Source organism: Lepidothrix coronata, unplaced genomic scaffold, assembly GCF_001604755.1.
Source record: "Lepidothrix coronata isolate B3197 unplaced genomic scaffold, Lepidothrix_coronata-1.0 Scaffold6, whole genome shotgun sequence".
Classification (NCBI taxonomy): domain Eukaryota; kingdom Metazoa; phylum Chordata; class Aves; order Passeriformes; family Pipridae; genus Lepidothrix; species Lepidothrix coronata.
The window spans coordinates 3,912,165-3,929,888 of record NW_016690186.1 but is presented as its reverse complement, the minus strand read 5'-3'; the positions used below and the strand labels follow the sequence as shown (position 1 = coordinate 3,929,888).

Here is a 17,724-nt window from a genome sequence, read left to right as displayed (position 1 = left end):
GTTTTTTTTTTTAGACTTGCTGATGGAATTTCAAGGTGAAAATCATGCTTGCACAGAGCCTCCCCATGTTTTGGTGACTGTGACAGTATGTCAGCCTTTTTTGGCATGCTGTTGCCACAGTGGGGCAATTCCTGCCATGCCCATGTCTCAAATTTCACAGTCCTCTGTGGCCATGGGAGGTGAAAGAGGAGCTTATAATAGCAGCTAAACAGTAGAGGGTACTGGAGGTGCGGAGAGAAATACTAGTGAGCAGAGAGAATATAGCAGCCTTGTGCCTGGCCCACAGCTAGGAAAGAAATGGTGTCCCATACAGTGTATCTGTATGGATGGGCATACTCAGATTTGTTTTCCTTGCACTCCCAGGTTGGTGAGGTACAAGCCAGCTCCAGTCCAGGTGACATTAACTGTGCTGCCCTTCATGCAATATTGCCTGAGTGCAGCATTGCAGAAGAGCCATGGCAACTGTCCCTATAGATATACCCCCTGAGCCTACTCTAAAGGCAGTTGGAGACAAGAGTAATCTTTCCTCCAAACGGAGCAGTCTTTGCCTTACCAGACTGTCAGGGTGGGAGGGGGGCAATGGGAATGTTAGTCCATAGGTATGTAAGCTGTTGGAGCTTCCTGTTGTTTTGTGCTTCCTATAGCAGAAACAGTATGCACCTTACTTGTCCAGATTACCTCTACCTTCCTTGTTCCTCCCAGAAATCACCTGCTAAGAAGCTAACTAATGCACTTAGCAAGTCTTTAAGCTGTGCTTCCAGCCGTGAACCTTTGCACCCAATGTTCCCTGACCAGCCTGAAAAACCTCTAAACCTGGCTCATATTGTGTAAGTATCTGTGTGCTGTAGACAAAGTAAGCTTTGTTGTAGGAGTTGCTTACACCAAGTGTAGATACTATAGCTCTGAGCAAAACAGGAGGCAGCTGTGGCTTACCCAGCTCAATACATCACAAGTGCAAATTTGCTGATAGGGGTATTTAGGATGAAAATGTTCTTCTGGTGTGACTTCACTTGAAAAGTCAATGGGATATGTACATACAATCAAGTACTGGGACATAGTGTTGGTATGTCCCCATTCTCCTCAAGAGATCTCCGTTTCAGCACTTTGGGATGTATTGATGCTGAACATTAGTTCTCAACTTCAGTGCATCACAAGTATGTCTTGACATGAGACACCAGAGAAAAGTGAAATTGGACCAGTTTTGTTGAAACCTGTGTCAGAGTTCTCACTGACTTTGGTGGAGCTGTGGCTTCACCCAGGTCTGAGGAGTTGTATGAGTCTGCATAAAAAGTGAGTCTTAAACTTGTCAAGTCACTTGAAAAGAGTCTGTTATTTTTACATTTTGATATTTTGAGAAAGCAAAATTATTTTTTGGTATATATCAAAAATAAAAATAAATCACTACTTTATTTCTGCAGGAGTCAAGAAAATCAAAGCAGAGAGACAATGTATTTGTGCCGGCTGGGAAAATTATTACTTTGGATTTTTTTTTTTTTTTCCAAAGCATGCCCGCCATCTACAGTGGCAGTTGCTCAGATTTTCTTATTTATCAGTTTGATTTGCCTTTACTTACTGGGTCATTAAAAAAAAAAAGGAGAGAAGAAAACACTATTAAGTTTTCCATAGAATTCAGGAAAATCAAGACATTGGTTGGAAGAAAGGTACAAAGAAATTAACTTGGAAAACTTGTTCTAAAAATACTGTCTTTAAAGGATTTCTCTTATTCTGGTATATTTCTCAAGAAAATATCTTTCTTAACCATCTTCCTGGGGTCCTGACTGAAGCATTTCAGGCAGCAGCTATTATAATTGTATTTGCATACTGATATATATGTTACTGGCGGCTGGAACTATTCCGGTCTGTAATTATTATACATATTTACTTTTGTCTGGACTGAATATTTGTATGTGGCATCTTTAAGGGCAAGTGCACACCAGCCATTGTGGGCTGTGCAACACCTGGAAAGTTCACCTAACCTGCCTGACCTTTTAAGGATAAATCATGTTGATGGACCTCCTCATGTGGTTATAGCAGAACTTTTTCAAGGTGTAAGAGGGTGTTCTGGTTTAAGAGACAAGGTGCTGCCTCTGACATATACATAGTGCCAAATCCCTCTTATGCTCTAATGTCAGTTAAAATCCTTGCACCTCTTTATGGAGGAGTAATGAGAGGATGTTGTTCTTTGGAAGAAATGATCCAGAGTTGGATCTGCTGAGCTACTGCACTGCTGTGCGTGGTGTAAAAGCCTGGCTCCACTGGCAAGTCAGTGATAATTTCACAGGGCAGATTTTGGCTGTCCTTAAGGGAAATGGGAAGAGGCAGGGAGCTTGAAACTGAAAGAGAAGCCTCTGTTCCCTGTTGGCTGGAAGCCCTGGAAGGCCTGGGGTTATGTGAGATAACGGGTGGCAAAAACTGGGCTACTGTGAATTGATTAAATGCATTTAGGCAAGGCAAGGGGAAGGTACCATAATTGAGTAGGAACCGATCCAAATCTCTGCTGTGAAATTAACACCTTACCTTATTCCTAACTATACGGACATAATTTAGAGTGATTGGATGTGAGAACAAACCACCATCTATTTTGTTTTATGACAGAGTTTCTCTTTATTCATAGATTGATGGTAATATAACTTGGCAATATATATTGGCTATAATGATGCATGAGTGAAAAACCTGTAAGTTGTGGAGGTAGCATGGTCTACAGCATAATTCACACAAATTAACTGAGGGGAGAGATATGCTACAGAACCTCATTGAGAATATCTTCTCGCTGATGTGATTTTTATTTTTAAACATAATGGAAGTTGAGAGAAACAGCTCTGGGCAGGAATCCAGGCAAAAAAAGGTTTTATATGTGCATTAAATGGAAGAATTTTGGCAACAAAACAGTATCCTTTTCTTAGCTTCTAGCTTAAATGGGGACAAGTGCTCCCATAAAGACTTTTCTTTTGATCGTTCTTCCACTTTAGAGTGGCACCACACAGAAAGACTGCCTGGTTTGTTTTTTTTTTTGCTGGTGCCCCACAGAATTTTCAATTAAGCAAGAAACACATCTAAGGGCTCATCTAGAGAAGTAATTGTAGTTATCAAGGTGTCATAACCCTGATGGTAGAAATCCCCCCACTGATGGAGGGGTCATTTTTTCTTTCTGTCCATGAGATTAGCAACAAAAAAAGAAACTCCAGACTGCAGAGATGACAGACTAACTGGCATGGCCAGTGGATCATGAAGGTATTTTTCTGCACTGGCCTGACTTCTTAAGTCTGTGAGAGCATTATTTTTTACATCAGTGTGAGCAGGTTAGACCAACCTAGAGCCTGGAGCACTTTGGAAAATTCCTCTTGTTTAATTTGGTTTATTACTGTGGATATGTGTTGTGCCATAGCATACTTTTATTACATAGCATGTTTCAATAGCATTAAGTGTTTTCCATCTCCTTGAGGAAAGTTAATTATCATCAACTCAGTTTTATTAGAAAGCTTAATCACTCACTTCTACAAGTTTAGAAATAATAATTTATAGTCCGGTAGCTGAGTTTTCCTTTACCGTGAAGTCTCCTATTCTTGTCTTACCACATCACACAACTGCATGTATTTGAACATCCATTTAAGATTCAAACCTAACCTGAGGAATGTGACAGTGGGCATCAGCCTTTAAAAAACTTGCCTTGGGAAAACCCAGATTAGTTTAATATATTTTTCTTCATATAAGAATTTACAAACTAAGGCTAATTACAAAATCTTAGCAAAGCCTTGGAGTTTCTAGACATTTGTACATAAAAGAAACAGATTAATGACCTTTTATGTATAGAGGCTCTCATGCTTTTGCAGAATCAGGGTCATAAGAATGGAGTATGTCCAACGTACTACTTAGACCATAAACATATTAAACTGGCAATTTAATTAATGATCTCTTTTCCATTTTATTCTGGCTGCAAAAGAGATACTTGGTGAGTATTTTTCTTCTTTAGTACACTTATTGGAGAAAAAGCTTGGGAAAAAAATGCAATAATCTCAATATTACCAGTCCTTAACTTTTATCAGAGTCCAGGGTCAAATATATAGTTATCCTTGAATAGAGACATTGAAAGGGAAGGGCTCTTTTGGAGGTTAGAAACTTTCTGACCCACCCCTATTTTGAGTTAAAGCTTAGAGAAGGCATTAACCTGAATTGTGTTTGTGGTGATCTGCTGAAGTCTATGGGTGCCCCCTGCCCACTCCTACTCAGTCAGCAGAGGTGCACTGGGTGCAAGGCAAAGCAGAGTCCAAGCTCTGCCAAGGGAACACTCCTCCTGCCTCCCTCTCTGGGGCAGTGTTGAGAATCAGCCTCTTCTCCCTTCTCCTGTGCTATTTAGGACTCCACAGCCACTCTGCAGAGTTGGACCCATCTTTCAGAAACACCATCTTATGCCCAATTAGTTTTTGAATGTGTTCACTGTTCAGTAACTGGATTGGGAAGAGGGAAAATGTAGTAGTCGCATGCAGTTGTTGTGAACTATTTCACCTTCATCAATTACCAGTTTACAGTTCCCAGGTAACAAAATACCAGTTGTTTTCCCATTAAATAAAATTAATTTCTTAATAATCTCCCCAAGTATATTTCCAAAGCTCTATATTTCAAGATTCATCCTATAATCAGCTTTCCAGGGGATTGTCTCTGATCATGGCCTCAACCAAGCTGTTCCTAGCTCTGAGTGAGTCCATAAAAAATAATATTAAACACTTCTCCATAAGTACATGCAGGACAAAGGGCTGCTTCTGAAATTTGTGACTGACCAGAGCTGGAGGTTTTCATGTGGTTCTGCAGATGCAGTGTTAGGCTAAAACTATACTTTCATATAAATAAATAACGTGGCAAATCCTAACTCTTTCTGGTCACAGTTTTAAATGTTTTAAAATCAATGTGGCATTATTATGCTGCGAAATTCATTTAGATTCATCAAACGCCATATTTATGCTTGTTTTCTAACAAGTTACAAAACAAGATGTATAGTAATAATTCACTTCTGTGCACTACTGGCTTTCTTACAAATGCTTTGGATGATTGGTTGTCTTGCACAACTGGAGCTCAGTGAATATTTTGCAGATAGCTACTATATTTTGATTTGCATATCTGCAGAATTCAGAAAGCAAGATAGATCTTTCATAGAGCTTAAAGGGGATATTAGCCAACTTGAAATCTAGGCAATTTGAAATGTGAATTACATGTGGCTTCAGGTTCTGCTCATATCTGATTGAAAACCCTGTGATTTTAATAACATATTTTGTAGTTGCTCCAGAGCATCTAGATCTTTTGCCCAGTGTTGCATAAGAAGTCTATTTGGAAGGGGAACTTTCTCCATAATGGATAGAGAAGGAAAAGTTATGCACAGATTATTTTTTAAGAGTAGACAATAAAAGAAAGCAGAGGAAATATTCCTTCTCATTTCATTTTATAAAATCAAGAAATAAAGAATGTAATAATAAAACCATCATTATTAATGGGTCCTCCTAAACTAGATACTTATTCTACATTTTGGCTTGGGGATTTGATATACCAGCTAAAAAGCTTTGCTGTTGGATCAGTTGAGTTCTACATGTATTTTATGGGACGCTGAGGGCTGTGGGTATACTGTGGCCACTAGGTGGATGTGGTAGCATGGAGCTTAGCACCCGGGATAGCCTCATGAAAAGATGTGTCATTTACTGGCACTTACCCCCTGCAGACCTCCATGCTGCCACAGTAAACTGACCACCAGTGCTCATCCTGGCTGGTGGAAAGCAGTGACTGCACCCTGTCTTTGGAAAGGAACAGTGGCATAGTGGTTATTCTGCCAAGGCAGGGGGAAAAAAGTCAAGCAAGTTGGTTAAAACTCACCTCAGAACACACGAAAGCATAAAGGTATTATTTCCCTCCAGGCCTAAGTATCAGTGTGTTTTTATTAACTTCTGCTTAAAAAAATAGCATCTATAATTTGGAACTATTGCTACATAAAGCAGAAGATGCCAGTAGTAATGTTACTTTAAACAAGAAGCTCATTCTGTTCTCCATTAATACTGTTGCTGATGGAGGGTTTTTGGTGCAAAATTAATGCAACTGGATATTTTGCCTCCTAGGCCTCCCCGACCTGTAACCAGCATGAACGACACACTCTTCTCCCATTCTGTTCCCTCGGGAAGTCCCTTTGCAAACAGAAGGTGAGTTCTTATCCTTATTTATGTTAAACAATTATATTATAGTAGTGGAGGTTTTGATTTTCAACTCCCTCACAGGAAAAACAAAACAAAACCAAACCAAAAAACCATTCACAAAGTAAAATTAAGAGACATGAGCAGAGAAATGCCCTGGTTATTTTGGACTGATACCCAGACATTTGGATGGAGAGCTGGAGTTAAGGCATCCCAAGCTCCTCACCACAGATCACCCTCATTTGAACCATTATGATGCACTAAAATGTGCTCACATGCAACCTAGATATCCTGCCACAAGGACTGAAAACAGGCTATTGGTAAGAAGCCATTTTGTAGCAACACTATGGGAATAGGAACTGGGACATGCCATTGCCTACTGGGAATGCCTGCATTATACTGCAAGATAGGGTATGAGCAAGGAGAAAATGTGTTCGTACTTACAAGTTATAGCAAGACATCCTTACTCCTGTTAAACCATTCTGATATTCATTAGAGACTACAAGAGAGAAGGAGTAGTCTTGGAATATGGAGACCGACCCTTCAGTAAACAAATCAGGGAAGAATCATCAGAAACATTAATCCCAAAGAGTAGGTGATTGCAGCTGTCTGTGTACATTTTGACTCAGTATTTTGGCTCATACAGCCAAAATATGTACGTAGCATTTGCTAGCCGTCTGACCCGTATGTAAACCTACCAATGCACAAGGTGGCAGAAAAATAACTTCCTGCTTCATTGGGGAAGATGAGCAATATGTCTTCTTATTATTTGCATTTTATTGCTCAATTCCTGCTGTATATGTCAATGCTTCAAGCATTCCCAAATGACTAAACACAATCCCTGGGTATGCATAGCTGCATATTGTAACATCAAGACCAAAAACAAACCTGCAGTGTACACTGCAAAGTCAAAGTAAAGATGGTTTACTACTACTTCAATTTACGAATTTTTTTGCCAGGACCTGTAAACTCTCAACGTTAACTTAATGCAAGTAGCTGCTGGGTGTGACTGAGATCCTTTTTGAAAGCCAGTCCCAAAGCAGCCTCCAAGGCCAGGATCTACTGCCTGTACAGTGAGACTGCAAATGCAAAGTAATTTCTGTTGTTATCATATATGGGGTTTTACGTGCAAGGCAGGATAATGTATTTGTGGCCTTTCCAGGAGAGGTCATTAAGAGCAGTGCTCTTTAAGAGTGTAGTCATTGTTTCTGTTTATCCCCAAGAAGTCCCTGTGCTTGTTCAACCTGCAGTTACCTGCAGTAATAATCATAGCACTTTCTACTGTGCTGCTTGTTTTTCTCTACATGTAAAAAATATCTGATTATTTTACTTTTGTCTTCAGTAAATGACTGTCTTTTACTATCAAGATTAGATGTACACGCTTCCTGAGCTATTAGAATTCCTTTTCTGCTAGGAAAAACTTCTTGATGAGAATCCCCTGAAGGCAGGAGATAATAACCAACCCCCTCAATCATAGGTACCCAGACTTCCCATATAGGTGGATAGTGTGATATCCTTATACAGTTAAGAGTTTCCATGGTGCAACAGTAATTCTAGCTCTTTTAGAGTTAACTGTACCCTGATATGTAAAATAATTACATTGCTTGTTTATTAAAAGTTTTGTAACCTTTCATTGACATAGCAGGATTTTAGGTGTTTGACAGCTTATGCTCAGCATTTTTATTTTCACCTCTTATAAATTTAATTTGCATGTTTTTATTGGAAAGAAAAAGCACCCTACAAATAGTCAAGTCAATATTCTTTCTAAATAAATGGCATTTATTGTTACAAACCCACTCTGAACACCCTGCTCTCTGTGTATACTTATTGAGTTATTAACAAGGTTTCATTGTTTGAATCATTCAGGTTACTTGGGGGTATAAATGCAGCCAGTCCTGTGGCTGATGAGCATTCTCTTATAAAGCTGTATGTAAATCAGCTTCACAACAATTCACGGTCAGTATGAGAGCACTAACCTACTAATCGCAGTAGTTCTGTAGCTCATGCACTAAATCATTAGTGATTCTGCTAAACTACTCAATATATTCTTTAAGGATGGGCTAGAGGGTTTCTGTGGCTCTAATTAGTCTTTTGAATAGACTTCCTGCTGGCTGTGGGCTTTGCCAACTTCTCTTGCTTCTGCGCAGCACAAGTCTTTCATTTTACCCTTTCACGTAGGATTAATATTAATATGTCTAGAGGAAGCTGGAAACATTGCTTTTGAAAACTGAAAAAACTACACCTTTATGGTTTTACCATCAGTGTATGACTTGCCTGTTGTATTCTTGACCAAGGAACGAAAGAGGCTTGCACAAAAGCCTGAAAATGACTCCAGGTCTCACAGCCAGCCTCCTCTTCCACAGCTTTCACTGCTGGTGGTTACTATTCTGCAGTTACTGCTGCTTGCCAATAACCCTCCCCAGATCGCTTTGCTTTGCTTTACAAAATGACTACAGGAAAGGCAGATCTAAGTCTTGCTGAAGCTAATGAAAACTTCCCATTTACATAGTGAGCATTGGATTTGGACCCATGCCTCTGGTTGCTGCACCCTTTTTCCAGTATTCCCTGGCATCTCAGTGACCTAAAGGAAGATCCTATTTCATTCTGCATAAAAGAAATATGCAGTTGGATAAGAACAGTTTCCCTATGTTTTTTTTACTGTGGAGTGCAATATACTTTCTTTTTTTCTTTTTTTTTTAATTAATCCATGAGCATTAGCTATAATTCAGTAAGAATTATAGAGACCAAGGTACTTTTCTGCTAAATGCCAAGGTCTTCAATCTGTTTTAGATTAATAACAGTATCTTCATTCATTCTTTTAGGTTTTACTGTTATTATTGCCCTGGGAAAATCAGGCCTCGTTAGTGGAAGCTCATCCTCTTGTACATCAGAAAAACAGACTTTGACAGCTCTGTTTGCAGTTGTGCTTATTTTATATTAAATACTCCATCATTCATATTATAATAAAAATTATACAAACTCAGGGTAAAATTTCTAGCTGGATGTAATCAATGTTAAAAGCTCTGCTGGCTGTGTTTTCACTGCAGATAACTTATGGTTACTTTAATTTGCATTGCAGTCTAGTCCAGAGGCTTCAGATAGCTTTAAATAAAGTTTTTATGTAATTAGAATGTTTATTCAAAGGAGAATTGGCAGTGAATGTCATTCATATCATTCCCATGGTATTTATTTCATTTATTTTATTTATATCATGTTCATATAAGAACATAGCCATTCCCACCAGTTTCTCCCTCTAGTAGCGAAAGCTAAATTCAGCACACCAGTTCATTCTGCTGCTGAAAATGGATAGCATCCCATAAGTTCAGTACAATATAATCTTAATTTCTGGATTCATGGGGTAAAAATTATTCTAAAGTTCAAAGGAAGTTGGATTCAGGCTTTCCATAAAATGCTTCTTAGTTCCTTCAAGACACTTTAGAATCAAAGTCCACTTAAAATTTCTGTACTTATTTGCTTAGTTTGAGCCACCAAGTCTGTAAGAGAGCTTTAATGAGGAGGTTGGCTTAACAATTACAAGCACTTTCTTCTAAATATATACAGTGTGGAAGTTGGTATCAGCAGTATGCTCTGTACTGCTCAAGAACAACTTTAGAGCACTTATGTTAGAAAAGAAAGAACAAAAAAAGTCTGTAATCTCCCAAATACCAAATCATGGTCATTTGCTGTGATGACAGCTAACATGATTAAAACCACAAGGCCTGTAATTGTTTTACTGTAGCTAATAATCAGGGGGTTTTCTGTCATTTATTTTTCTGATTTCTGATTGCCTAGAGGGCAGCAGAACAAGGGAATGTTGCTGCAGAGTAGGTAATGCCCTTGCACACCCAATGAATTGAATATATTATGTCAAAAACAAGCAAACTGAGCATTATAGCAACTTTTGTCCAGTCAAGAGGAATAACCCTATATTCTGAATTAATGCTTTCTTCCTTATTTGAATACTTTTGTTCCCCAGCTGCAGTCTGTCAGTGCTGCCTTAAAGTGTATAGCTGCCATAGTAATGGGTACAATCTCCTGCTCTTTCTTAATAAATGCTTTCTTTAAGCCATTGAATTATTGATCTTAGGTGGGATAAGATGAAACAGAATGATTTTTCTTGCATTTTTCTCAGGTCCCCCTTCACAGACAATACATTTAGTTCTTCTAAAGGAGTAATAAACTGAAATAAATGGTGTGATGCAGCACATTCTGCTGAACTTGAAATGACTTGACAATTCTGTGGTAGATAGAAAGAATGCACTCTGATACCCCCAGCCAAGGAGAAATTGAGTCTTATTTAATGCTGAATCAGAATGGCTAGTGCCTTTTTGGAACTCCATGTGAAAACTAAAGGAAATGGAAATAGCAAGAGATTAAGGCTAAATTTCTGGACAACAACTGTCTCTGGAGCAAAACATACTGATTGCTGCTGTTCTCCATGTTTCTATCTCTGAGGAGTGTGGTAGACATGAACTGCATGTTGCCTTTGCGTGTTGTTTTTAGAAAAAGATGAGGATCCTTATTTCATAGGCAATATTTTACCTGGCTAAAGGAAAGGTTTATGTTTCATTGTTTAGTAGACTAATGAGGCTTTAACATTTACACCGGTATTATTAGCCCTACATCTTTACAGACATGTTCTCGTTGTTGGAAGTTTTGTCTCTTAATTTTGATGGAGAAACATTTTTTGGCATCTTACAAAATGTTCCATTTTAGCAGGAATATATCTTTAAAATATATGTTCCAATTGGAAACTCACTGTGGCCAAAACAATCTCTGAAGTATTAATTGTATTTTGAGAATATGTGGAGGATGTAGGAAGATGTGGAAAAACAAGAGGGACAAATGTCAGCTCTTCCCTGTGAAGGAGGGTTGAAGGTGGAAACAGGGAAAAAGTTTAAGGGATCGTACAAGAGACAGCCTAACCCTGGTAGCCAAAGATGCTGAAATTATGAAAGAATTGGTAAGCACCCAGAGGATAATAAACCAATGAGAAACAACCACCATGGATCTGTCAAGAACAAATTTATGTCAAACCTAACTAATTTCATTGACAGAATAACTGGTTCAGTGGGTAAAAAAGAAGCAGCAACAATGATGCAGGTTGACCTTAAGAGAACTTTTGACGTAGTTCCAGATGACATTGAAGTACCCAAAGAAAATATGGACATGGGGAAATTAGTATAAGACCAACACTGAAAATCAGTAATCATATTTTCAGAAGTTTGCTGTCATTCTAGGAGGACATACCAGCTGGGATTCTTGAAGGCTATCCTAAATCAGACATTATGAACTATTTCATGTAGTGACCTAATGGGAGTATTAGAGTGAGTGTATCCAATTTGTAGATGGTACAAAGGTTGAAATAGTTCTGGGAAGAAGCGCTTGGAGAGCAGTTTCTAAATGAAAAAAAATGAGCTCAGTTGCAATGGTAGTAATTGATTTCCAAATGATCTAAAATCAATTAGAGGAAATTCAGTAATTATAAATGACAAGTACTGTAGCAAGGAAGCAAATAATCAAATAAAAGATGGAGCATAATTGGATGGACAGAAGTATTTTAACAGAGGACTTAGCAGTTGCAATGAACCACAAACTAATTGAAGTCAGCAATACGATTGTTAGATTGCATTTGACCCTGGAACATCATGTGAAAAGCCATTAAAACTCATTCCCTGGAGGAAGAGACATCTGCCTGGAGGTTTGCACCCAGTGTAGGGCAAGAGCACAGGACAGATATGCTAACCAGCATGACAGAAGAGACACCCAAACATCAGGAAAGCATAGAAAACATAACTTGGGAGAAGAGGTTGGAAGATACAAGTTTGCTTAATCAGCTAAGAAAGAAAAGGACATTGATGGACATAGTATCACTTGCTCAATGAGTAATGTTTGCTTGCATGTCTCTCCAACCTAACTTCTGTTTCTGGAGCATAGGAGAGGAGAACTTAGAGGGGGCATCACACCACACTGTTAGAGAGCAAGACACAAAATCTGCTCTAGAGTCTTTGGTCTCCCATTGTGGCAACATATTTATCTTTATTTTAACAACCAAAAGGTGCATCTTTGGCTGAAATGGCACACCTCTTGAATGCATTTTCCTTCTCTAACTGGGAAGAAAAGATGTGGAAAACATATGCCTCTAATGGCATGGAGCATGTTTATCTGCATGAATATTGCCTCAGTGGAAGCACAACACACATAAGTAGCATGCTGATGGGCAGAGAAATGTGAAGCAGGCATTTTTCCTTGCTGTGCAGTACAGCGTTTCATTCAGGTATCTTCCAGGTTTATTATAAATCAGTAGGCTCGAGTTCTTAGGACACACTTTGGTCCCATCCTTTTCAAACCCCTACTGCCAACCTTGCCTTCCTAAAAGGAAGGTAATGGCATACATCTCGTCTCACTGAATTCATTCTTTGTCCTAATATCAATGGTTTTGATCTTCAGAACATTGGAGACACATCTGCTCAGATTTATCATGCATCACATTTGTGCAACATCATCTGTGGTCTGTAAACACACAGACCCACACCTTTGCATGCACAGGTGCACGAGCATGCTCGTGCACCCATGAGGTGCCAAACCAAAAAATAAAGGTGAATAATTTTTAAAAAGAAGAAAGTAAAATATAATTTTGTTTTGCTTTGTTGCTTTTCAAACAAAAAATGCTGCAGCATGAAAGACAAATTAACACTTCAATCTCTCCCATTTTTAGCCAGTTTTATCTTATTAATGTGGATATTTAAGCATTGGGAAAGATGCAGTTACTGCAATTCATTAAATATTATAATTAGGAAAAATATGTGTTTGATAAACTATATTATTTTAAATCAACAGAAGAAGAGTACTTCTGAAAATTAAACTGCTGTATCCCATCACTACATCTAGATAAATGCATTTCCATATATTATTGAAACTATCTTATGGTAAATGTGGAGAAAAGCAATTCAGCTGTTATGGTGAAGCTTTCCCAGCTTGAAAGTGGCATTTGAGATGGTGTTTTTCTCGAACTCTGTCTGGAAACTACACAAGACTTCATCTCTCCATTTGTGAGAGAAGGACATTTTGTTTGTCTTTTTGGTAGTGAGAGCTTTATAGCTTTCGGAGAGCAGGAGGGAAAATTTGTAATTGGTGATTTTGCACTTCCTAAAGTTTTCTAAAATTCTTTAAAGCTTCTATTGATTTTTTTTATTCAGTCCAGGGCACTTGAGTGAGTTTCTCCAAACTCTGTTCTGTAATGAATTTCAGACATCACTGTTGACCCTCTTCTTAGTTTTCCTGTCTTATTAACTAGCTCTCCTTCCAAGAATACTGAAGTAGAGCAGAGCAAACTGCTGGCTAGGGCTGCTCCAGCTTTCTTGAAAGGCAAAGGGTAAGTTAAAGAGAGAGTATGTTTGTAGCTTGCACTAACAAAGCTAAACCAAAACCTTTTCCCCTATCTCTCCCATTTTTAATGTATTCTATAAACATCTTTCCTGAAAAAATTGTGATAACCAATTAATCCAGTGAGCTAAGTAGAGCATGTTTAAATATATTTATGTACACCTGGATGTGTGAGGTCTTGATGAGACACTTCCAAGCAAATCTAGCTTGTGAATTCAGTATGTCAATCATGTGTGTTACATATCAATATAATGTTTATATGTAATACATAGTATATTAAAATAAATAATGCTGACCTCACAATTTGCTGTAGTTTACAATAAATAGTACTGTACAGCTCCAATCCCTGGCCCAATCTGGCATCTCACTGATTTTTGAGGCTGGCTCTGTAATCAAATGCTACCATCCTATGTCACTAAATACTAAATACATAAATTACAATAATAACAAAATAATTCATTTCTGCATGTGGTGTGTTGTTTTTTGGGGGTTTTTTCTTCTCTAAAAACACTGAGGTGTTCGTTCCTAGGTTCCCATTTCACAATCTCACTTGCTCCTGCTTTCTCTGTTTATCTCTCCGTCTGCCCGGATCGCACCCTCTCTCCCGCGGCCCTGTTCCAGGTTACAGTACAGCCTCGATGTTGCAGACAGGCTGGCTGATGAACATGTGCTCATCGGGTTGTATGTCAACATGCTACAGAGCAACCCCGCACGGTTAGTGCAGGTTTGGCACCTTTGGGGGACCCAGGAAAGGGATGTTGGTCGGCCAAATGCTCTTCTCTCTGTTCCCTCCTGGCTATGAGCTGAAGCAGCTCTTCATGAGCACTAGCCTAAAGGGAATGCCTATGAACACAGGGCATGTCCTCCCAAAGTTGGTGGATTCTGGCAGTTGCTGCTATTCTCTCTAGTGATGTTAGCAAGCTATTACTAAGTATTGCAAAGAATTGCTTAGTTGAGAATGGCAGTGCAGATTGATTTGGGAACTTGTGCTCTAGGCAGTGCAGTGCTCAGTGGGGGTACAGAAATCTTCACACAGTGATGATTAGTAAGTCCATGTTTTCAAGGTATTCATTTTTGAGGTGATACATAATTTGTAGCTTCACCTTCCTTGAAAGTAAAAAATGGTAATAGTACATAAATAAAGAAGGTGATGATGATGATAATAATTTGCTTGTTGACCTAGTGAAAGAAGTTCATTTTTATTTTTACATATGTCAGGCATTGTCTTTAAATCTGCCTGATGTCTGCATTATTTGAGTCTTGTATATAACTTTTCCCTTATCGCATTCAGACTGAAGGGTGTCTTGAACATACTTCATTGTTTCTGCTGGAGTGATTATGGAGCATCCTCTACTAAATACACCAGCTATCCTGGCACTTGAGATAGTGGCATTGCAGCGGGCCACACCAGGAAGGGGAAACGCTGGTTCCCTTCTCCAAGTGCAGCAGAACTCTAGACTTTGCAGCCCTGTAGCAGCAAGGTGGTGGGCAGTGTGGTAAATGACCCTAGAAAATGCAGTGCTGAGCAGAAAACTGTACAGTGTTTCTGGCAAAACTATGCTCAGGAGGTTTATTTTGCTCAGTTCAGTTTCCAGTACTGCTATGGCAGAATATTTCCCAGGTTAGGTGAAAGTCTTCATTTACTCTAGTTTGTAGAAAGCAACAAGCAACTTCATTTGGGAGAGTGAATGCAATGGTTCTCTGCAGTCTTACAAAATTCACTTCTTTGTGTAGCTCCTGTTGAAAATGGGAGTAATTTGTCGTGCCCAGTGGAACAAAGAGACTCTCTCCGTTGTTCTGGATCCGCTTCTCTACTCTGTAGCCCACTGGAATGTGCCAGTGGGGGAAAAAAAGCACTAGTTTTTAGTGAGGAAAATGAAAACCATTTACTCAAAACAAAAGCATTTTGAAGGGGAATTTCATTCCTGAAGAAGCACTTCCAGAAAGCAGGCTTCTGGAGGAGTATTTACACTGTGACTGTGAAAGCAAGCTGTTGGGGGCATGTCTGTAGAGCAGTCCTTGCCCATCTGTGATCGAGGACAGGAGTACACTACCACTCGGTCTAGTTTGATGGGGAGAAGAAAATCTGGCCCTGCCTACCACAAGTGACTTATTTGATATGGTTGTTCAAGAGGTGAGCAAAGAATGGACATGGTTTAGGGTAATTCTTTGTGGTAGGCTGGTTTGTCAGGCATGGCATTTTGGATGCCATGTCTGTGATTTATTTAGCTTCAGTGAGGTCCACCAGTTCCTCACCAGATCTCTTTGTGGGTGCCTAGCCTTATATTTACCATTTTCATCCTGTAAATTTTATTCTATATATTCTGACCTGTTCCCTCATGGTTTTGAGCCAACCTCAACAAGTCATAGTAAATTTGTGGCCAAATATGTACATACAAATCATCTGCCATAACATCTAATGTGTTGGTTTTGAGGAATGAATGGAGAGCGACTGATAGTGGACTTAATAATTTAAAAACCTGATGTAAAGCATAGTACATAACATCTGATTACTGACATTAAATCACTGCAGTCATATCATCCTGATGAGAAACAATCTCAGTTATTTGTGTAATTAGATTTTGACAGAAACATAACTGAGAGGGACAGCAGTCTTAGTCATGTGTCAGACCAGGCTGCATTGCCATTTACTGCTTTGTTGGTAGAGACTGCTGGTAGAGAAATGGAATGGTTACATTTTGGTAAAGACAAGAACAAAGTCTTGCCATTCTGAAGTTCCTGTGTGAAGCCAGTTTCCAGGACAGGTAGGTGAGGCCTCTGCAGGAGGCTCAGCTGCTGCATCTCTCATAGTCTCAAGCAAAGCTGAACTCCTCCTGTCCATGCCCTGAAGTAGCTAGATGCAGTTTGCTCAAAACCCACCCAATTGTGTTAGGATGGTGCTGAGGTCAACTTATTTCACCCTGCATCTTAAGAAGATTTGGTAACCTGAGTAAAGCCTGTACTTAAACATAATCAGGTAGCTTATGATGTAGGGGAGGCTGCAGCTGGCCAGATCTGCTGTTGAATCTGTCTGCAAAATACCACTTGTACATACCCAGACGTGCCATTATATGTTTTCAAGTGCTTCTAGCAGCCACAGATGAAAAGAGGAATGATTGTAGCTGGACCTTTGTCTGCAAGAAAAACCTACAGAAATACTTTGTGAGCATAATATATAAAATTACCCTAAGAACTGTATATTAACACTTTAAAACAAAATGAGCTTTGGATTTTTTAAGTACTGAGTCAAGCTGATTTGTAGTAGCTAATGATCAGTGCAACATAGCCCAGTATAACTTTTTTTCCATTTTAAGTGCAGCTGGTATTTATATTTTAATTTTTTGGGGGGGTTAAAATTAATTAAATTAATTTTAACTTATTTTTTTTTTCATCTGCAGTTATTTTATACTGTAATTAAAAGTACAAGTTTTCCTTTCCATCCACCACAGGCTAATAAGCTACTTAAGGGTTTGTTAGAAGCCAGTACTCCAGAGCAAATTAAGAAACAAGAAAAATAATTAATTCATTATTTATAGTAACTGTATGGGTAGAAAACGTATGCCTTAGCCAGATGTTTTAAATAGTTTAATTGTAAAGTCTGGTTTAATATGTAAAACCAATATTCGATATTTACTTTAGTTCATCTTTAGTGTCTGATTCTAAAAAAGAACTTTTAACTGCAGATAGTTTTCACTTTTGAAAGTTAGAGACTTTGCCTAGTTTTGAATATTAATTCCACATATTTCAGTCTTTTTCTTTTCAGGTGCAGAAGAAAATAAGATCAAATATATTAAAAGTAGGAGGTTATTTTGGTTCCACAGAAAGCTATTTTCTGGGTTTCTTATATTATAGTCTAGTTCTGTGGTGAGTCCTATTTCTGTACTATAAAAGTGGCATGCTACTCCACGGAATTTTTTAAAATGTTTATTAAGGGAGCGTGCACAACAACTAACTGTAGCTAGGAAGGTTCATCTAATCTTTCCTTGAAAGAAGAAAAACATTCAGAGACCAACTGCTGCAGAGGAAATCTATAGACATTTGGCTTCCTTGAATTGAGTTAGTTTTTATGATTATACCCCCATAGCTGAATGTTATTAACATTTTGGTGGTAAAGTCTTGGTGATTCTAAAGTAAATAGCAAATTAACAATAGCAGGATGATGTGTCTCAGT

General features: G+C 38.6%; 1 protein-coding gene across 10 annotated transcripts in view; it reads left to right on the top strand.

Annotated features, from left to right (window-relative positions):
- DTNA (dystrobrevin alpha) overlaps positions 1–17,724 on the top strand; it is a 229,422-nt gene that overhangs the window by 177,553 nt on the left and 34,145 nt on the right. For 3 of the 10 annotated variants that reach the window (XM_017831671.1, XM_017831663.1, XM_017831656.1), the window contains exons 8-10: positions 703–827; positions 3,941–3,949; positions 6,096–6,176. In XM_017831671.1, coding sequence (XP_017687160.1) covers positions 703–827; positions 3,941–3,949; positions 6,096–6,176 — 215 coding nt within the window. Of the gene's footprint in view, positions 1–702; positions 828–3,940; positions 3,950–6,095; positions 6,177–8,033; positions 8,124–13,464; positions 13,543–14,174; positions 14,268–17,724 lie in introns of all 10 variants that reach the window. The other 7 variants (XM_017831698.1, XM_017831689.1, XM_017831680.1 and 4 more) reach the window with 4 other exon arrangements.